Source organism: Symphalangus syndactylus, chromosome 14 (genome assembly GCF_028878055.3).
Source record: "Symphalangus syndactylus isolate Jambi chromosome 14, NHGRI_mSymSyn1-v2.1_pri, whole genome shotgun sequence".
NCBI classification, from domain to species: Eukaryota; Metazoa; Chordata; class Mammalia; order Primates; family Hylobatidae; genus Symphalangus; species Symphalangus syndactylus.
Genome location: NC_072436.2, coordinates 23,595,069 through 23,617,796, shown reverse-complemented (window position 1 = coordinate 23,617,796; position 22,728 = coordinate 23,595,069). Strand labels below are relative to the sequence as shown.

The 22,728-nt window shown below is 38.3% G+C and overlaps 1 protein-coding gene across 8 annotated transcripts in view; it reads right to left on the bottom strand.

Moving 5' to 3' along the window:
* Nucleotides 1-22,728, bottom strand: part of HELZ (helicase with zinc finger) — a 177,959-nt gene that overhangs the window by 92,554 nt on the left and 62,677 nt on the right. For all 8 annotated transcript variants that reach the window (XM_055243309.1, XM_063617485.1, XM_055243311.2 and 5 more), the window contains 3 exons: nucleotides 17,499-17,766; nucleotides 6,147-6,480; nucleotides 5,188-5,318 (listed from right to left, as the gene is read on the bottom strand). In XM_055243309.1, the coding sequence (XP_055099284.1) occupies nucleotides 5,188-5,318; nucleotides 6,147-6,480; nucleotides 17,499-17,766 (733 nt within the window). The remainder of the gene's footprint in view (nucleotides 1-5,187; nucleotides 5,319-6,146; nucleotides 6,481-17,498; nucleotides 17,767-22,728) is intronic.

Here is a 22,728-nt window from a genome sequence, read left to right as displayed (position 1 = left end):
GCAATGTGGGGGCTGGACGTGGTGGCTCCCGCCTGTAGTCCCAGTACTCTGGGAGGCCGAGGCGGGTTGATCACTTGAGGCTAGGAGTTCGAGACCAGCCTGGCCAACATGGCGAAACATATGAAAAACACAACTGACAAACCAACCAACCAATGAAGTGACAACAAAACAGGTCTACCCTGGAGTCATACTCTAATTTTTTCTATTTTCCTCCCTTTCTGATCCTTTATCCCACTTTCTTTTTCTTCCTCTTCCTTCTCCTTCTTCTTTGTCAAATAGAGGATTGAGTTATTATCATTGATCCATAAAAAAAAGAAAATATTAGGTTTTTTAACAAGGCATAAAAAGCCAAGCGAAATGTTTTTTAATATTTTTGCACACACACAAATAATACACATATTATATTGGTCAAAGTAGAGAACACCTGTCACAGTTGCACAGATGGCTACTGTAATGAGATCTATCTTACTAGTGTCCCTTCTATGACTTGGCTAAGTTTTGAAGATTTAAATGGACAGCAGATGCTGAAACACATCAAACTGAGTGGAGAACCAACAGCATTCTTTCTCACAACTACAGTTAAAATACTATACATCACAACAACTATGGTAAAAATGAGAGGAATGTGAATCAAAATAGTAAGGGTGTGTAAAGAAACTCTTAGAAAATTTAAAATAAAAGTGCCTACAAAATAACCCTGAAATAGAGGACAGAGTTTAGACAGGAAAATTCTCTCTGTGAGGCTATATTGTACTTAAATCAGAAGTTGGTTATTTTTGAAAAATCTTAACGCTTTCAGTTTTCAAGAAATTATAACCTGGCCAGGCGTGGTGGCTCATGCCTATAATCCCAGCATTTTGGGAGGCCAAGGTAGGAGCATCGTCTGAGACCAGCAGTTCAAGACCACCCTGAGCAACATAGCAAGACCCCATCTCTACAATATATATATAAAATAACTGTTATATTATGACATATAATCTCAAACCAACAAAATTCTCCTTAAAAAATGTAAAACGTTAGAAAACAAACTTTGACCATGTAATCATGCCAATATTTTTTCTGAAATTTGCCATTTGCTAAATCTCAAACATTTTATTTCAGAGTCCCTCAGCATTAACCGGCTTATTTATTCATAATTCTGCCAGGATCCAGCAATTTTCCATCTTCTATAAATGAAAAAACTGCTTCAGGTGATGGCCAAGTCCAGATCTAATGTATGTAGCATTAGATGGAATGGTTACCCTAAAACCATCCGAGGAGCCTTCTCCCCTGCCTTCCTCTACTGTTGAGCCTAGCCAGCTCTAATGCTCCATCTCCCAGCCTCCTTTGCTACAGACCCAATTCTGATCAATTAGATGCAGGAAGAAGTCCTGAGAAGGACTTCTATACCCAATAAAATAAAAGCAAAGCCTCACTTATTACAATTTTTTTTTTTAACTAAAGAAAGCCCTTCTTGCTCTTCACGTCCTTCCTCAGCTGACCAGGAAAAGCTTATGGTAAATAAACTACAGCAGCCATCTTATATTTTGCATGAGGCAAAACACATCAGGAAGAAAATGAACATGCCCTACATACTAGAGAGGAGGGGGAGGTGTCTGTCCTTGATGGCCCTGCAGAGCTCCTGCACAGCCCTGGACCACGTATCTCTAGGCTGGTAACTCCACCTTTTAAAGCCACAATCAGTTCAGTAAACTGCTACTTGAATCTATACCTGACCACTATGATTCTATGATACCTGCCCCCAATGGTTCCTTTATCTGTGCATGAAGATCATGACATTTCCATCAGATGGTTATTTTAAAGATCAAGTGAGATAATACATGTAAAGCTGTTTAGAAAAATAATTGAGCAACAAAAGCTCAATTAAGTTTAGCTTCTATTACTACAATATTTTCTAGAGATTACAGAAAAATGAGGTATTACTTGACTAGTACACGCTTTCAAAGCCAAAAGGTTCTTAAAACACCCTCTCATCTTTCAAATCTGAGGACTTTAATGAACTTAAGAATGAGACAGATATCATGATGAACATTTATAGAAAGCCAATGAATGGAACAACTTGTATTTATTTATCAAATCCTTAGAGACCCAACTTAGTATCTTTTTTTTTCTTTTTTGAGACGGAGTCTCGCTCTGTCGCCCAAGCTGGAGTGCAGTGGCGCAATCTCAGTTCACTGCAAGCTCTGCCTCCCGGGTTCACGCCATTCTCCTGCCTCAGCCTCCCGAGTAGCTGGGACTACAGGTGCCCGCCACCACACCCGCTAATTCTTTTTTTTTGTATCTTTAGTAGAGATGGGGTTTCACCATGTTAGCCAGGATGGTCTCAATCTCCTGACCTCGTGATCCACCTGCCTCGGCCTCCCAAAGTGCTGGAATTACAGGTGTGAGCCACCGCACCTGGCCTATTTATTTCTTTATGTATAGAGATGGGGTCTCACTATGTTGCTAAGGCTGGACTCTAACTCCTGAGCTTAAGCAATCCTCCCACCTCGGCCTCCCAAACTGCTAGGATTACAGGTGTGAGCCCATTACCATTACAACTAATAGTTTTTCAGTATGTTCCTAGACCCAGATACCTTTTAATTGCTATTTAAATTACAGTGGTATAAAAATCTTTTCCTGCTTGAAAGTTTGCTTACTTTTGCAGTTAAAACTTATAGTCAGTAGTAGTTAAATATACTACATTATATACAATATAATTTTCAGAAGTGAGCATATCAAGAAAAATGCCTAAAAGCTTACTGGTATGGCCTTACAATTGAAACTTTTCTTCTTTAAACTCGAAATTCTTATGAACTTAAATGTGCCGAATATGAATAATGTGGAAAACCCAGTTGGTATTCAAAGAAAAATAAGACGCAGTCTCTTCCTGTACAAAAGCTCAGAGTTTACCAAGAAAAACAGTCTAGAAATGTTCACGAATTAATAAACTGAGAGAAATTATGCTTGAAAACACAAAACTGAGCCTAGCACATGTCAGGCACTCAATAAATAGTTGTTAAAATACTGACATGGAAGGGTCAGGTTCATCTGCTTGAGGAAGAGAGCATATGAGCTGGATTAAATCTTAAAGGATAGAGAGATCTTCAGTGAATTAACATTGGGCAAAGATTATATGAGAGACAAAATCACTTAAAGAGGAAGCAAGGCTGCAGGAAGGGGGAAATGAGTTGTCTGATGGGTGTATAGTATCAGTTTTGCAAGACGAAAAAGTTCTGGAGATTGCACAACAGTGTGACTATATTTAACACTATGGAATTGTACACTTAAAATGGTAAAGAGGGTACATTTATGTTATGTGGATTTTACCACAATTAAAAACTTTTTAAAAAGAATAACATAAAGATAAGAAGGCAAATAAGTACAGGGCAAATTAAACAAACTTCGAGGTAATTCAACATTGCTAAAACATGGGAATTTAGAGGGAGAAAAGGAGTGTCAAGTAGAAAAAAGTAGAAGAAATCTGAAAGGATACTGCTGGAAAGCACAGTCAACGAGGCCATACACGGGCGCTTTGGCTTAGACTGCTCACCCTTTATCTACATATCAAGGAGAAGCCATCAGATTTGTGAGCAGTGAAATGACATGATTATTTTAGAAAACTAACTCTGGGAGAAATATTTGTGATGAGCCGGAAAACAGGGCCACAGACGACAGGACAAAAGGCCAACTAGAAAGCTACTGAAATAGTCCAGGTCTAAAAGCAGCACTGGCTCTGAGAATGAAAAGAAAAGCAAGCATGAAGAGGAGCTGAATCCAAAGAGAACTGGGAGATGTCACTGGATTTTTACAATTAGTAGATCACCAATCACTTTCAGGATAGTACACAACAGGAAAAAAGAAGTTACAGAGTGAATAAGAAAGAATATTGGAAACACGCAGACTATTCCCTCTCAAGAGTTTTGGCACTAAAAAGAACAGAGGGGACTGCGCAGTAAGATTAAGCAAAACAAGGGAGAAATAACTGAGGTTTTGTGTTGTAAGGCATATTTCGTGTTGTTCTGTTTTTAGGACCAGAAGAAATGGAATGTGAGGTGAAGCGATATATACCACTCCTAGGCCTGGCCCATAAAAGCTTCCCACGTGACCCTCTGTGCTCACTCTTCCCCTGTAGGCCAGCTGAACATCAACACCCAGGGTGACCCTGGAAACCACTTACTGAAGATCCCAGAGGCTCCATCAGTCATGGAAAGGGCCACCCTACCATGATTGAATTGACACAGTGATAAATAAACTTCTATTTTGTAGAGCCACTGAGATTAAAAAAAGAAACAAAGGTGTTGTGAGTTGAGCATGGGCAGGAGCTAAGGGCATAAAACCCAGTGAAGAGATGAAAAGACAGATGCAGGCATACAGCTCTCACTGTCATCCATGCTTATAACAAAATGGAAGTACCTTCTTCATTACATGTAAAGACATCCCAAAAAATTTTAAGCAGAACAATATTTATACGACCATTAACTGGAGAGCAGTTTCTGAAGAAGTTTCTTCTATCGTACCTCATCCATTTTGATAATTTCTAAAAATCTCTCCTATCTTTAAAAATTATTTTACATTACGACACGTGCAGTAATAGCTCACATCCCAGAACTCTGGCAAGATAAGGCAGGAAGGTCACTTGAGGCCAGGATTTCGAGACCAGCATGGAAAAGATAGCAAGAACCTTGTCTACAAAAAAAAATTTTTTTTAATCAGCCAGACACAGCGGCGTGTGTCTATAATCCTAGCTACTCAGAGGCTGAGACAGGAGAGTTGCTTGAGCCCACAAGTTCAAGGCTGTAATGAGCAATGATCATGCCACTACACTTCAGCCTGCGTGACAGAGCAAGACCCCAACTCTAAATAAATAAATAAAAATTATTTTAAATTAACTACTGGAACCACTTTAGAAAGGCCCTAATTTCCCCATTCAACTTCTACTTGGAAATATTCCTAAATTGCTCGGCATCCTATCAAATTAAGGCTGTTGAGAAAAGCAGTAGAATTCATTTAGACTCTGAGAAAAAGTAAATAGATGATGAACTTCAAATGTTTCATTTTAAGTGTTCTTTTACTCTCCTTTCTAAACCAATGTCTCCTAAAAAGCAAAGGCAAACTTTCTTATAAAAGTATGCTTGAGTTATTTGATACAGATATTCAATTTAATATTAACCTAACTTCCTTTAATAAGATATCGCCTTTTTGTACCTGTTAGGACTCCATGGTATGGTGGGAGTCATACTGATGTCTGGAAACAAAACCCCATTGTCCTTGATCCTGTCTAGTGCATAGTGCATTTCACAGAGGGGTAATCGATTTAATTGAAACTGAAGTTCAACCTGAAAGACAAAATGAATGTTTTAAAAACTGCATGAAAGCAAACATCAATGCTGGCAGCTCACTAGAATACTTTGGGAGGAATCTGTTTGGGACAATAAATGAATAATATTTGCTTTGTTCATTTATAACCAGGCATTGTAACAAGTACTTTACTATGGATTATCTCATTTAATAGTGCCAATGATATATACTATTATTAACATCATTTTTCATATTAAGAAATTGACATATTTATAAGTTACCTAATCTCTAGTTAAGGCTACCTGACTCTACCATTCCCATGAAAATACTTACGCAAAAAATCAGAACGTGTGAAGTATCCAGTCGTGAGATGATTAGCCCTGATACTCTATCAATTTACAATTAATAAATAATGTTCACCAAGTTTTATGTTTAAAAAGAGAAAAGATTAGTCTTCCAGTTAAATATGGCAGACTGAAGACATAATTCACCTAAAAACCCATAAAGATAGAACAGGAACAGATACAACTGCAGATAAGAGATGTCCCAGGAGGTACCTTACATAGTTTCTTTTCATCTTTTCTTCCATTGCTGATTTAAAACCCTAATCAGAAAGCTCAACCTTGTATAACACTGGAACATTCTAAATGTTACTTAAATTTTGGAACATTCTAAATGTTACTTAAATTTAAAAGAATCACTTTTCTCTGGGAGTTACTACAGGTGCAATTTTCAACCCACCACTGTCAACTTCAAAGTCAGCTTTGCTTTTGTTTATGGCAAAAGAAAAACTAAACCAGAGGAAGACTATGAGCTGATAATGAGGCTACAGACCACTATGGTTAAACTGCAACCTTCAAACATACCTGTGTGTCACAGTCAGGCCGAAGATTAAGTTCTTCACAGCATTCCCTAGATAGCCTTAAAAATATATATTCCTTTGTTTTTTCTTCAATAGTAGCTTCATAAACCTTCTCTTTGGTTCCCTGGGTCTGTACTAACTTCTGTTTAGGGACTGGTAATAAATAAACAGCATTGACTTTGGTCATCACCAGTCGTCCTGCCAAAGTATCTTCAGAAAGTGTTTCAGTAAGCTTAAAGCGACCAAAAAGTTGTCCATTCTGAGCATACTTTGCACCTCCAGAAACACCAGTGAGCATGAAGCTTGCCAGAATCTGCAATTGCACTTTAAGGTTGAACCTAAATCAGAAGTAGAAAACTAGTTTGAATATTTTACATCAAAAATATATAAAAACTAGAAGAGTGAAACAAAGTAAATCAAATATAAACATACCAAAAATTAAACCATTATATCAATTCCACTTCATTGAGCTAAAAACTGTATTTTTCTGCCTTTAATACAAGCTGGAAACAACAACAAAAAAAAATTTTTTTTTTTTTTGAGACGGAGTCTCGCTGTATCGGAGTACAGTGGCACGATCTTGGCTCACTGCAACTTTTGCCTCCCGGGTTCAAGAATTCTCCTGCCTCAGCCTCCCGAGTAGCTGGGATTACAGGTGCCCACCACACCCAGCTAATTTTTGTATTTTTAGTAGAGACAGGGTTTTGACATGTTGGCCAGGCTGGTCTCAAGCTCTTGATCTCAGGTGATCCACCCACCTCTGCCTCCCAAAGTGCTGGGATTACAGATGTGAGCCACCGTGCCTGGTCAACAAAACTTTTTTTTAAGTGAATAAACTCCCATGTAAGTTACATAAAGATACATATTAAGTTGTGTTGAAGAATATGCACATTCAAAAAACACCTGAGTATTTAAAATGAAACTAAATGTTGTTTTTTAAGTAACATGAAATATTATATACTAATTAATATAAAAGTCTGTTTGAACACACCACTGGGACAATAAAGACTTTAAAATCACCTGGAACCAGAAGGAAACATATTGCATTGAAAATTACACTGCACTTTAAGCCAACTGCTTTCCAAGTAGATCTTACCAGCAGATTCTAGCCATAAAATGTCTCTTTCAATAATGTTAACGAACAACATTTAAAATAAATTTTCATTCATGGCTACATGGAGGCAGGTCTCATGCAGGAATTACAGAAAGAGAAGTTAAGGCCTATCTTATCAGACAATGGTTGGTATACTCCCTCACACTTCCATGTGTGCACATGAGTATGAGACAGTATGTGTAAAGGCAGTACAGAGAATCAAGATTAATTTACACAGTCAAGAAATATGGAGCCGGACATGGTGGCTCATGCCTGTAATCCTAGCACTATGGGAGGCTAAGGCGGGCAGATCACCTGAGGTTGGGAGTTCAAGACCAGCCTGGCCAACATGGTGAAACCCTGCATCTACTAAAAATACAAAAATTAGCCAGGTGTGGTGGCAGGCACCTGTAATCCCAGCTACTCAGGAGGCTGAGGCAAGAAAATCACTTGAACCCAGGAGGTGGAGGTTGCAGTGAGCCAATTATCACACCACTGCACTCCAGCCTGGGCAACAGAGTGAGACTCTGTCCCCAAATTAAAAAAAAAAAGAGAAATACAAAGTGAAAGAAAGATGTAAACTAATTAACAGTTCTTTGCTGTTCTGAAATGGTGCTGTAAGAGGTAAGACAACATGGTAAGAAATGGTGGCAACATTTTCTCCTTTTTCTTAGGTTTGTCTTAGTCTGTTTTGTGTTGCTGTAACAGAATACCTGAGACTGGGTAATTTATAAAGAACAGAGATTTATTTCTTACAGTTCTGGAGACTAGAAAGTCTAAGATCAAGGGGCTGGCATATGGTGATGGTCTTCAGGCTGCATCATCCCATGGCAGAAGGGCATGAAAGTGTGAGCAAAAGCAATGGCAAGAGAGGACTGAATTCACTCTTCTAACATCCCACTCTCATGAAAAGGAGCCCATTCCTGTATAATCACATTATCCACTCATGAGGGTGGAATCCTCATGGCCTAATCACCTTTTAAGAGTCCCACCTCTTAATACTGTCCCAATGGCAATTACATTTCAACATTAGTTTTGGAGGGGACATTCAAACTACAGCATTCTGCCCATAGCCTCCAAATGCATGTTCTTCTCACATACAAAATACATTCATTCCATCCCAACAGCTCCTAAAAGTTTTAACTCTTTCCAGGATCAACTCAAAAGTCCAAGTCCAGAGTGTCAACTAAATCAGATATGGATAAGACTCAAGGCACAATTCATCCTGATTCAGATTCCTCTCCAGTTGTGCCTGTGAAATTAACGAGTTACATGCTTCCAAAATACAATGGTGGGACGAGCACAGGATAAACATTCCCATTCCCAAAGGGAAAACTAGGCAAGAAGAAAGCAATAAGTGGTTCCAAGTAAGTCCAAAATCCAAAAGGGAAAACAACATTAAGTCTTAAAGCTGAAGAATAATCTCCTTTGCTTCCACATCCCGCATCCTGACACACTGGAACAGCAGTTGGGCACCCAAGGCCTCAGGCAGCCCTGCTTCTTTGGCTTTGCTGGGCTCAGTCCCCCAAAAAGCTCTCACAGATTGAAAGTCTTATATAGCTTTCCCAGACGAGAGCTGCATAATGCTGACCCTTCAGTTCTAGGGTCTCAGGATCTAGCCCACTCCCAGGGCTCCATTAAGCACTGTCCTAGTGGGGGCTCTGCACAGTGGCTCTGCCTCTGCAACAAGTCTCTGCCTGGGCCCTCAGGCTGTCCAATACATCCTTTGAAGTCTATGTGGAGTGACCATTCTGGCCAATCTGGTGAAACCCCGTCTCTACTATAAATACAAAAATCAGCTGGGCATGGTGGCGGGCACCTGTAGTCCCGGCTACTTGGGAGGCTGAGGCAAAAGAATTGCTTGAATCCGGGAGTCAGAGATTGCAGTGAGCTGAGATCGTGCCACTGCACTCCAGCCTGGGCAACAGAGCAAGATTCTGTCTCAAAAATAAATAAATAAATAAATAAATAAATAAATAAATAAATAGAACAGGAGGCCAGGCATGGGGGCTCATACCTGTAATCCCAGCACTTTGGGAGGCCGAGGTGGGAAGATCACTTGAGGTCAGGAGTTCAAGACCAGCCTAGCCAACATGGTGAAACCCTGTCTCTACTAAAAACACAAAAATTACCTGGGCGTGGTAGCCCAGCCTGTAGTCCGTAGCTACTCGGGAGGCTGAGGAAGGATAATCACTTGAACCCAGGAGGTGGAGGCTGCAGTGACCTGAGACAGCACCACCGCACTCCAGCCTTAGTGACAGAGTGAGACTCCATCTCAAAAAAAAAAAAAAAAAAAAACAAGAACCCTTACTTATTTCATGCTTTCTCAAATGAAGTTAAAATTTTACTTTCCTTTTACTACCTATATAATATGCAGAGTTTAGGGGTCATTAAAACTTTCTTAGAGGGAGGAGATTACTTATAGTGCAAGAAATTCTTGATTCACAAAGGACCTCTTTTTGCTAAGATGATGTACAGTTTTCTTATCTTTTTTTTTTTTTCACTATACAATCAATGTCTTCTTCCTTTGAACTCCCTCTTCCAAGGACTTATGTATGGTAATACTCTCCTAGTTTTCTTCCTACCTCTCCTAGCTGCCATCTCCCATCTAAGCACCAACTACTTTCTATAAGCTCCAGCCTGCCTTTCTTCTACTCTGTAAGTTCTTGCTAGGTCACCCTCTCCCAGATCTCCCAGCTCACGGCTGTAAATCCAACTGTCAAATGGACACTTTTGGTTATATGCCCTTTAAACTCAGTATATACAAAACTGACTACCTGATCTCCCCAGTGTGACCCAACCCAATCTTCCCATGTATTAACAACTTAGAAAATGGCACTATCATCCACATAGGTATCCAAGCCAACCAAAAATCAAGTCATCCTTGACCCTGCCTCTCACCAACCTTCATTCACGCATCACAGAATCACTACGCCGTTACTTCCTCATGGCCCTGTTAGTTCCCCTCCTTCCTAATTCATCTGCATCCCAACATTTTTAACTTGGATTACTATAATAGACTTCTAACATGACTTCTTGTCTCAAATCTGTTCTCCACACCCCGATCAGAGGATCTCTGAAAAATGCAAATCTGGTAAGTAGCTTTCTATAGCTCTGAGGACAGAGTTTCTCTCTCATTTACCCTGTCCCCACCACACAAGCACCCTCCATTGCACCTATAATAATCAACTGGCAGCTCCCCAAAACTCTATGCTCTTATTCTCACATTCTGTTTCCTTTAACCAAATACTTTTGTCCTCCTTAGTTTTTTTTTGAGATGGAGTTTCGCTCTTGTTGCCCTAGCTGGAGTTCAATGGCCCCATCTTGGCTCACTGCAACCTCCACCTCCCGGGGTCAAGCGATTCTCCTGCTTCAGCCTCCTGAGTAGCTGAGATTACAGGCACCCACAACCACACCAGGCTAACTTTTTGTATTTTTAGCAGAGACAGGGTTTCACCATGTTGGCCAGGCTGGTCTCGAACTCCTGAACTCAGGTGGTCCACCCACCTCGGCCTCCCAAAGTGCTGGGATTACAGGTGTGAGCCACCATGCCCATGCCCAGCCTTGTCCTACCTCTAAACCTGACAAATCTTACCTGTTTTTCTTTCTTCTTTTTTTTTTGGAGATGGAGTCTGGCTCTGTCGCCCAGGCTGGAGTGCAGTGGCTCGATGTCTGCTCACTGCAAGCTCCGCCTCCCGGGTTCACGCCATTCTCCTGCCTCAGCCTCCCGAATAGCTGGGACTACAGGCGCCCGCCACCGCGCCCAGATAATTTTTTTGTATTTTTAGTAGAGACAGGGTTTCACTGTGTTAGCCAGGATGGTCTCGATCTCCTGACCTCGTGATCCGCCCGCCTCGGCCTTCCAAAGTGCTGGGATTACAGGCGTGAGCCACCGCGCCCGGCCAAATCTTACCTGTTTTTCAAAGTTCAACTTACATTCCATCTGCTCTAGAAAGCAGATGTGAGCCCCTCCTTGACTACCCTCCTTTTCTCCACTAAGGTGGGAAAGTGCCTCTTCCATGGGGCCCTTGTGCATTCCTCCAGTGCAGTGCTGATCACATTTTATTATAACCCTGTATTTATGGGTCTGCCTCCCCTACTGGATTACAAACTTTTGGGGGACGAGGAAACATATTTCACTTGCCTTAGAAATCAGCAGTGACTAGCATAGAACCTAACACCTTCAATATTCAATAAATTTTGTTCATTGAATTAATTTTATGTTTTTCTAATAATCTGATTTTTTCCCAAGCACCATATTCCCACTTTAGCCACTTTATATTATTTCCTAACATATTCTTGAAATCCTGTCATATATTTCTCAACTATCTTAGGCCATATATATTTTTTAATAGTTTTTTGTTTTGTTTTTGTACTTTTGTACTAATTTTTGTACTTTTTGTAGAGATGGGGTCTCGCCATGTTGCCAAGGCTGGTCTCAAACTCCTGGGCTCAAAAAGACCTGCCCACCTGGGCCTCCCAAAGTGCTAAGATTATAGGTGTGAGCCACTGTGCCCAGGCCTTAGGACATATATTAAAGTTTCACTCATGTCTATTTGAGAATCACCATCCCAAAACACTTGATCACAATTTAGCAGGCATGAAAAGTTAATCTCACAGTTTAGAGCAACAAGAGAATCCTCTTGTGACACTGGTTGTGTCTTGTAACAAAATTTTGGAGGTAGAGGCACCAGAGGTGCTAAGAAATAAAATAAAAGTCCTAAGAAATGCAGTTTTTCCCACAGAAAATTCATCACATGTTCAAGTTGCAGACATTACAGACTTCCTAGTAGAGGTTATAGCTACTAATAATTAATTTGTATAAAAGATTAACAGGCTAAAACTAAAATTATGTTAGTAATCTTAAATATTAAAATATGTACTTTTTGAAATTTAGTAACTCAGAAATACCTAAACTAGAAAATATATCCTACAATTAAGAAAGATATTTCTTAATAAGAAGAAAAACCATCTTTCCGCTGTTGCATGCTGCATTTTAAAATCAACCTTAAAGTTTACATAATCCCTAACCTTTTAGGGAATGGCAGAATTACAGCCGACTGAATACTCAATAGATTTAAAAAGATACTTCTATGCTAATGAGAAATATGGCTCTATTAACCTTAGCAACAATTCCATCTCTTGAGTGCAACTTTCAAAAAATTTCAAACCTATATAGTGTTTTCATTTCATGTGATTTCTGACTATATGAACAATAAAAATCAAACAAAGTAATAAAACAATCCCTGAGTTTACTAAAGCAGAGTGAGGTGTCACCAATAGAAGCAACACCCATCTAATGATGAAATGTGCACCCCACACCCATCTAACGATGAAATGTGCACCCCACACTAGGCCTGTCACCAACAGAAGCAGCACCCATCTAACGACGAAATGTGCACCCCACACTAGGCCTGTCACAATAGAAGCAGCACCCATCTAATGATAAAATGTGCACCCCACACTAGGCCTGTCATGCCAGCTGTTAGCACTGAGAAGCCAGGCACGATGACCCGATGAGGCATGCACAGTTTAATGGACACAATAGCTTCAGCTAAAGTACATTTCCTTTGAAAATGTATCTCTTAAAATCAAACAGATTTCACTTCAAAGTAGAATCATTAGTGAACACACACCAACATGTGACTGAGGATAAGAGAAGTAAAACAAATCTCAAAAGAAAAGCATTTTCTAAAACTTAAAATGAAATGTAGTATTATCTTTATCACGTACACACATCTCACACTAAAACAACCTAAGAAGAAATTTCTGGACTGCTTTGAAAAAAATAATCCTTTAAAAAAAAAAAAAAAAGCTAGATTATTTAATCCAGCCTCAAACCAAAATGTATTTTATCTAATCTTGAGAGCCTTTTTTCAATCTACTTTCTAGGAAGAAATGCTAAAATGACCATGTAAAAGGCATTCTGATGGGATCTTGCTCTGTCGCCCAGGCTGGAGCACACTGGTGCGATCACAGCTCACTGCAGCCTCAAATTCATGGGTTCAAATGATCCTCCTGCCTCAGTCTCTTGCAACCCTTACCATCAAAATGTAAGAAACTAGTATGAAGCCCCTTGATAATACTTTCGTGATCAGAAATATTCTGCTTTGGCCAGGCACGGTAGCTCGCACCTGTAATCCCAACACTTTGGTAGGCCGAGGCGGGTGGATCACCTGAGGTCAGGAGTTCAAGACCAGCCCGGCCAACATGGTGAAACCCCATCTCAACCAAAAATACAAAATTAGCTGGGCATGGTGACACTTGCCTGTAATCCCAGCTACTCAGAAGGCTGAGGCAGGAGAATCGCTTGAACCCGGGAGGCGGAGGTTCTGGTGAACGAGATTGCACCATTGCACTCCAGCCTGGGCAACAAGAGCGAAACTCGATTTAAAAAAAAAAAAAAGAAAGAAAGAAAAGAAAAAAAGAAATATTCTGCTTAAACTGTCAAAGTTCACAGAGGACTGATACATTCCAGGACCTTGGGAAATAACCTACTAATTGTGTGGCAGATCTGACCACAATGTCACAAAGAGGCAAACTTCAATGTCTTCAGAACACACTTATTATTGTCAATACATATCCAAGTCATTTAGAGAGACGAGTCTATATAAGCATACCATTGTCCCCTACCTTTACACTGGGTCTCAAACACAACAAAACATTCTTCATGATTCTAATGGTGACTTGGGTTTGCTCTGATGACTGGTATTGATTGAACAGACAAGCAAAATGGCCCAGTCAGACACACTAGAGCACAGCCCAAAGATGTGCCCAAAGCCAACCTTCAGACTGTTTCTGTATAGCCCTTAACTGACAGTGGATTTTACAAAAACAAAAAAAGAAGAAGAAATGCAACCAGGCCTGTATGAAATTCTCAAAGCCTAAAATATTTATTATCTGACCCTTTACAGAAAAAGTTACTGAGCCCTGCACTACACCATAGCTTAGTAACTGCATAGACAACTCCCCAAAATTTTTAAAAATATATCTTAGTTATTTTATTTATACTTAAAGAATTAACAATCAAATGTAAATTAAATTCAAGGCAACATTAAAATGCATATAAATATTAAGTTTAAAGAGTGAAGAAGAAAACAAAATACTCTTTTAAGCAACATATGAAACTGTCAGACTTTTGAAAATCATCACAATCATGTCTACTTGCTTATAGATGCATTCTGAGAACTCTGTCTAATTACTATAGGATCTGTTTCTTTGTATGTGTCCCAATTCTGCACCGCACTTCACTAACATTTATAGGCCTGCCAAATTCAGAAATTTAATTTACCAGCCTTCATATCCAGGGTTACCTTTAGGTGACAGTATCACCAGAAATTCCAGAATTCTCTAGCACAGTAACTACTTGTCACATGTTAGGTAGGTCGCAATAAATTATCAGTTATATCTTGAAGATCCTTCAAAATTCCTGTGTAGTTGTATACAGAACACATCAGTAGTGATCCGGCTGATTTACATTCAGTTTGTAAATAACCCTATTTGAGTCAATAAATATGATATAACTTTAAAGATTAAAAAAACAGAAAGCTCAGAAGTTCCTATAAAAACACTCTACACTATCTTACCACTGCCTTACCACAATCTCTTCTTTTCATACCTAAGGGCTTTTTTATACCATGAGCAGCAAGTGTTGCCACTAATGATGTACCAGTTTCCTTTAAATTTTTTTAATTATAAGAGCAATATATGGTCATTATAGAACATTTCAAAAGTCTAGAAAACTACTACAACATAAAAATCACCTGTTAGTCCACCAACCAGAACATTTTGCTTTAATTCTTTCCAACATTTTTATACACAAATACATACACGTATGTGTATAGGCATCTATAAAAAATTAGAATGGCAATAAGGTATTATAACTAGCATATTTTCTTCCCTAATATTATATCATGAGCATCATCACTGCATTAAAAATTCTTCAAGAACATAATTTCAAGTTGTATAACATTCAATCATATAGCTATATCATAATTAACTTATTCTTCACTATTCTTTGAAAGACATGTGTCCAAACATCTTTGACTCTGATTATTGCTTATGATCCCCCATAAGTGGAATTTCCACACCAAAAGATTCAAACTTAAGGTCCTTGATACAAACTGCCAAACAGCTCTCCAGATAGATCACACAAACTGGGCCGGGGCGGTGGCTCATGCCTGTAATCCCAGCACCCTGGGAGGCCAGGGCGGGTGGATCACTTGAGCCCAGGAGTTCCAGATCTTCCCTGGGCAACGTGGCAAAACCCCATCTCTACAAAAACTACAAAATGAAGCCGGTGTGGTGATGCACACCTGCAGTCTCAGCCACTCAACGTCTCCAGTTAGGCTGGAGAGGATCACCCCAGCCCGGGAGATTGAGGCTGCAGTGAGCCAAAACCGTGCCACTGCATTCCAGCCTCAGTGACAGAGTGAGACCCTGTGTCAAAATAGTAATAATTTTTTTGAAAAAGATCACACCCACTTAGTTTGCCATCAGTGCTAATATTTTTAAGGCCCTCTCATACTGGCTTTGAAAGCCTTTGCAAGGTACTCATAGAGTGTACTTTCAACTATTCAGTTTCTCTTTTTTTTTTTTTTTTTTTTTGAAACAGGGTCTCTCTTTCTCTCACCCGGCAGTGATGTAATCACAGCTCACTGAAGCCTAGACCTCCTGGGCTCAAGCGATTCTCCCACCTCAGCCCTCAAGCTGACACACATCATGACTGATTATTTAACTTTTTGTAGAGATGAGGTCTCACTATGTTGCCCAGGCTGGTCTCAAACTCTTGAGCACAAGCATTCCATCCACCTCAGCCTCCCAAAGTGCTACAATTACAGGTGTGAGCCACCATGCCCAGCCTTAGTTACTTGATCAGTATTTAACCTCCAGAGTTTTGTAGGGTTTCTCCTTTTTTTTCCATTCAGACAAGTTTCCGCTTTTAAAATATTATTTTGAATATAATAATACTAAGCTTTTTGGGCTTCACGTGCACATTCTAAAGTAATGGAATGATTTATAAACCTTAATAAAATATTAAACAAATAAAAGTTAATATATAATTTTTTCTGAATTTCTACTATGATACTCAGAAATAGTCTCCAGGATTCTGGTAAGCTATTAAATTCTATCTAATCCAATATTTATGATTTATCATGGTGTTCATTCCTAAGAAAAAGGAATCCATGATAATATAAATAATATAGATGATATAACCCACTGTCCTTCTTATTTAACAGCCTACAGACACAACTGATAAAAGCCTTTTAAGAGACCATCAATGGGCCAGGATTTAAAGTCTTAGAGTAATGAAAAATATATTCCATCTGACTTTATAATTTTACATGTATTTAATTTGAAATTAGGTATTTTCAAAAGTTAGATCATAACTAATCTATAAACAGGGTGACCAAAATATCTCTAAGTTTTCACTTTCTTTTCCTTTCTGAATATACTCTTAATGAGTGTTCAGTATTTATTAATAATACTAATGATAAGGAACCATAAGGCATCCTGGAGAAGAAAAATATGCTGGTTCAGCTGTATTTAAAAGTAAAACTACCTATAAAAATGTATCCAGTCCTCATAATTGTGGTTCAATTTTTAAGGCTTGTCTCTAGTTTATCTAAAATATATTAATAGAAAGCTACTACCAAATACAACTATTTCACTAACATCTTCACTCACTCTAACTTTCTTTTCTGAGATTATTTTTCCTAAAATAATTCAAATAAGCTTTTGATTTAAGCACTTGGTCTTAACCTGTGGCATATGGATAAAATGTAAAATATATTAACGTATTTATAAACTGCTATAAAGCTGTTTTATCAACCTGTTTTCCTGAAAATCAAAATAATTTCATTCTTAAAACAACTTTTCAAAATATGTGGTCTCTTTCAGTTGTTGTATATCTGTTCAACAAATATTCATTCAGTGCTTGCTATGACTACCATTGACTGAAAGCTTCTTAAGAGCAGGAACCACAGATTTATACTCCCGGCATGTGGCAAAGAGCTTGTCCCCTAATAGATGTTTAGTAAGGTCTTACAGAAATGAACTATGTGCTAAATAACAGGGATACCATGGTGAGCATGAGACAGTTCTTGCCTTAAGAAGCTCATATTTCCTTTAAAGATAGAATACAATTATTGAATAACAACCATTTACTACCTGTCTTCACTTAGGCACATTTTCATTTTAAAGATTAAAAATACCATCCAAAGGGGAGATTTTTTGTTTTAAAGTGTTTCTAAAGTAACTTACTTGCTGATTTCTTTATACTGGGCTATCTCCTCAATATAAAGAAGGTCATGTAACCGTGACTGATAGTTGCTCTTGGTCAATGATTTGTCTAAAACGGACTGGGTAAATAGCTGGTCAGCAGAGAGGGGAATTTGGTATCTGATAAGAAGGCTCTTCTCCAAATCAGTAGTTTCATTAGGTTCAAAATCTATAATAGTCTTAGAGGAAGAATCCCAACGTTTAGCTGTGGTTACTAGCTGCTGTTTTGCATGCATCAGGTATTCGAGATCTAAATGGAAACAAAAAACACATTTATAAAGAAAAAGAACATTAAAATTTTTAAATAACATTAAAATTCTTAAATATATTACATATTTTTGTATGAGAATTGTATATGCTAGAGCTGAAATTCTTAAAAACAAAACAATGCAAATACCCATTGACTATTTCCCTCATATCAAAAAACAAAACAAAACAAAATAACATTAGTATAAATCCATGTTTAAAAAAAAAACTTTTTATCAGGCTAGGACATACTAGAAATTATTAACATTTTAAAAATATGGATTAACATTTAGAACTTAACTCTTCAGTCAAAAGAAATTTGAATATGCATGAAAAAGATATGATAAATTCTTCGTAGGTTTTATCAGATGATAATCACTTTCTCTTCCTACTACCAATACCCATCCCATTATAGAAAGAGAAGATCAAAAACTGTAAAAGGTTAAATCTTTTCTTGTGTGATAAAGCACAATGAAACTACAGTATCTTTAAGTCAACTTACTATAAACAAAAATCTTTTAGAAAATATTAATGTAAAACACTGCTAAGTCCTTATTAAAATGCAGTACAATGCCATTCAAATGTCACTTCCAAAAAATCCAGGTTAGCCTCCATTAAATTATACTGTAAGTAGGGCACAATGTCAAAACAAATGACTGTTCAAGTTCTGACATACCAGGAGAAAAAAAATAGCACAATATCAGCACAAGATGAAATCCATAGTAACATAAACTCTGAGCACTGGGTTGGCTCACTCTATATGTAGTGCATATTACTTTTCTATTGAGTGAAACATACATATACCTAAAAAAGCAAACTTAACCAAACGAAAAAAAAGTAACCTTACTGATACATTACACCAAGATTTTGACATAACATAAGTGGAAAGACGGTTTCACAACTCAAATTGAAATTTTTGGAAGAAACAATTAAAAGTTAGACAAAGATCAGTCTCCAAAGTACAAATTATCCTAAACTATCTTTGAAATGACAACATAACGCATAATTGCCATGTCTTTTTTAGTGAGAGATTTGGCAACATTTAAATGTTACATATATATTATAAACATGAGCCTAGTCATTCACCAAGATTAATGTCTCAATAGTGGCAAATAGCTTATCCAGATAATCTTAATAATTTCTAACCTTTGCTCCTTGAAAAGGCATTTTTACATGCCAGTTTTATTTCTCAAAGGACAACACAAATACCATTATAACCATCAAATGTGAAGATGGTCTGCTTATTAAAAACTTGCACTTTAAAAATACTCTGGATTGGGGCTGTGCACAGTAGCTCCCGCCTGTAACCCCAACACGTTGGGAGGTCAAGGCAGGAGGATCGCTTGAGGTCAGGAGTTCAAGACTAGATTGAACAACAACATAGTGAGACCCTGTCTCTAAAAAAATATAAAAATAAAAATATATGATAAAATTAACTATCATTAAAAAAAATACTCTGGATTGATGGTCTATTTTTGCAATAGCCTCACAAGCAGAAGTTTCCTAATGTACACTAACCACATTTTCTTCCTAAATCACTTTGACAGCCAGGCACGGTAGCTCACACCTATAATCCTGGTACTTTAGGAAGCTGAGGCAGGAGGATCACATGAGGTCAGGAGTTGCAGAACAGGAACTGAGGAACATGGCGAAACCCCATCTCTACTAAAAAACTGAGTAGAGACAGGAGAAATCCTGTCTCTACTGAAAATACAAAAATTGCAGGGCGCAGTGGCTGAAACCTGTAATCCTAGCAGTTTGAGAGGCTGAGGCGGGTGGATTATCTGAGCTCAGGGGTTCAGGACCAGCCTGAGCAACACGGTGAAACCTAGTCTCTACTAAAATACAAAAAATTAGCCGGGCGTGGTGGTGGGTGCCTGTAGTCCCAGCTACTCGGAAGGCTGAGGCTGGAGAATGGCGTGAACCCGGAAGGCGGAGCTTGCAGTGAGCGGAGATCGCGCCACTGCACTCCAGCCTGGGTGACAGAGCGAGACTTCATCTCAAAAAAAAAAAAAATTTAGCCGGGCATGGTGGCGTGTGCGTGTAATCCCAGCTACTCAAGAGACTGAGGCAGGAGAATCACTTGAACCCAGGAGGCAGAGGATGCAGTGAGCCAAGACTGCGCCACTGCACTCCAGCCTGGCGACACAGCCAGACTCCGTCTCAAAAAATAAATAAATAAATAAATACTAAACTCTACATAATAGTAAGGAATCTATTTAGTATGTAGTTTTTAAAGGAGGTATAACTACTCTTTGGTGGTGGGGAGATTATATTTAATAATTTTACTTTACATTTCACTTTAATAAAATTAATTCAGACTATGCCTAGATTACTATTATGTTCATATACTTTATTTAAAAAGTCACTAGTTATTCCTAACTCATGTTTAAGTAGCTGAGACAAGAACAAATCTAAAATGACAGAGCTTTCCCTAGAAAATGCTTTTTGAATCACCTACCTAATATACAAACAAAATGCAGAAAGCTTTTCTACTCTGGGTTAACAGCATTCAGGCTTTTGGGGAAAAGTGGCATGAGCAATAGCAGTATTTGTTTTTCTCATTATCTATATAGTACCCTGATTCCCACCTTGATTTTATGAAACTCTTAAATGCTTGTATCAAAATATCACACATGCTTCATAAATGTATACAACTATTATGTATCCATAAAAATTAACAATTAAATGTTAAGTGTCTTTAGCAGGCAGCACAGTAATTTCAAAACAATTCTCCAACAATGCTAAATTTTATTCCATTTACTTTTTTTAATGACTTTAAACACAGTGCAGGGGAAACGAAAACTAGGGGAGCAAAAAGAATCTTGAAAAAAAATCCACACATTCCAGCAACAAAAAGCCTACAAACTACTGATCTAAGTCTTTAACTCAGATGTCAAAAATGAACTATGGCCAGTGACTACTACTAAGGATATAGTATGCAAAACCCATTTCTGTTTCCCTACTTCATCTGAATTTGAGTCAAACTTCCAGCTCCATTCCTCTCACTTGTACAAAGAAACTTACTAAATTGATTTAATGACCCACCTAACTTACAGTGCTTAAAGGTCACCTCGTAAATAGAGGAAGGAGGTGGGTCCCTTATGGGGACACTGGGTATGACTCCTACTGGGGCTCTTTGTCATCTCTACCTACAGCACATGCGTACCTGCTAACACCTCAGCACTCAGGGCAGCCTGAGCCAGTGCATCTTTGGCATGCATTTTCTTCAGCCTAGATTAGGCTAAAGTGAAAAACACTGGAAAGTTGAGAAGTGGCTGGGCGCAGTGGCTCATGCCTGTAATCCCAGCACTTTGGGAGGCCAAGGAAGGCAGATCACCTGAGGTCAGGAGTTCAAGACCAGCCTAGTCAACATGGCGAAACCCCATCTCTACTAAAAATACAAAAAAAATTAGCCAGGAATGATAGCTCGTGCCTGTAGTCCCAGCTACTCCGGAGGCTGAGGCAGGAGAATTGCTTGAACCCAGGTGGCGGAGGTTGCAGTGAACCAACATTGCACCACTGTACTCCAGCCTGGGTGACAGAGCAAGACTCAGTATCAAAAAAAAAAACAAAAAGATGAGAAGTGAGCAGGTTAGGATCAATATTCATAAAACCATTTAGGAATTTAACTTTAACAGTGACTTATTAACCAATTCCTACAATAGTAAATCTCAAAGCAAACCTGACAGAAATTACAGACCTATGGAATGTGTTACCCTGAGATGTGCTAGGCAAAAACTATAAACAGATTTTAATAGAAATCCATGCGAAAAAGTTAAAGATAATTAGAATACACCTAATCTTTTGAAGATAACATAGTCTTTTGAAGGGGTTCCGCTATCAAAAATAGAATTCAAGGTTGAAATAACTACTCTAACACAAGATACATTTCCCAACTTCCCTTGGCCTTCTGACCCTGAGAATAGCAGTGCTTGCATTTCAACCACATCTTTACTATTCTAATAAAGCATCCAAAGGGTGGGTTTGTTTCGTCTTGAAGTATATAGTACAGCAGACTTGAAAAATATCTTTAACAGGACCTGGAGGGTAGATAAGAAGAAAATAAGGGGTAGGGAAATGGAGTGTTCTAAGTACCCAGCACAAGGGTTGACATATAAGAGGCAGGAAATAAATGGGTGTTAAATATGGAATTTATTAAAACCTGCTATATTTATCTAGGACTTAGAAAATGAGATGAAATGCTTCCTAATTCCAAAATCAGATACCACACTCTTCCTTAGAAAATATTTTGGTATGTGGCTTTACAAATCTTGACTGCCCAAATTAACAATAAAATAAAATCCCACAGTAATCCCAAACTACTGCTTCAGTGATCCATTTCTATATCCTTTCTTCACCCAAACTGCCACATGGAAGCAAGGTGAATCTCTCTCAGCTTGCCCATGTTAACTGTCCCTATTTCTCTCTCTGAAAGAGGCTAACAAAAAGTGAAAACAGCAGAGTAAGAGCATTAAGAAATACCTCATGCTTTTTACATGCTTCTATTCAGTTTCTTTTATTGACAAACTATTTAAGTCTATGTTTCTATTACTTTTCTGATCACGTAACAGTATGTAGATATATAATATGTTCTTAACTTACCAACAACTTTGGTATTTGGGAATACTTTCTAAGATAGACTAAATTTTAATGCTAATGTTAACATAGATAGCTAGACTCAAACTAGAGAAATAAATGATATCAAGTTTCCATATTTAACTACAAGAGTTCATTTTCAACATGTTGCTTCCAGATATTCAAAACAGAATTCCAAATCAATTTTGCCAAACAAAAATTTTCCATTAATCAAGTTGTGGTATAAACCATAAGAATGCAGTCTGTTTTCTAAATAGGGGATAACTCACTAGCTTCCTTCCTTTGCAGATGCCTTTGCCACATATTTTTGAAAAGCCTACCCTTAGTCCAAAAGCTTTTTTAGTATATAGTGTCTTTTTCTGAACCT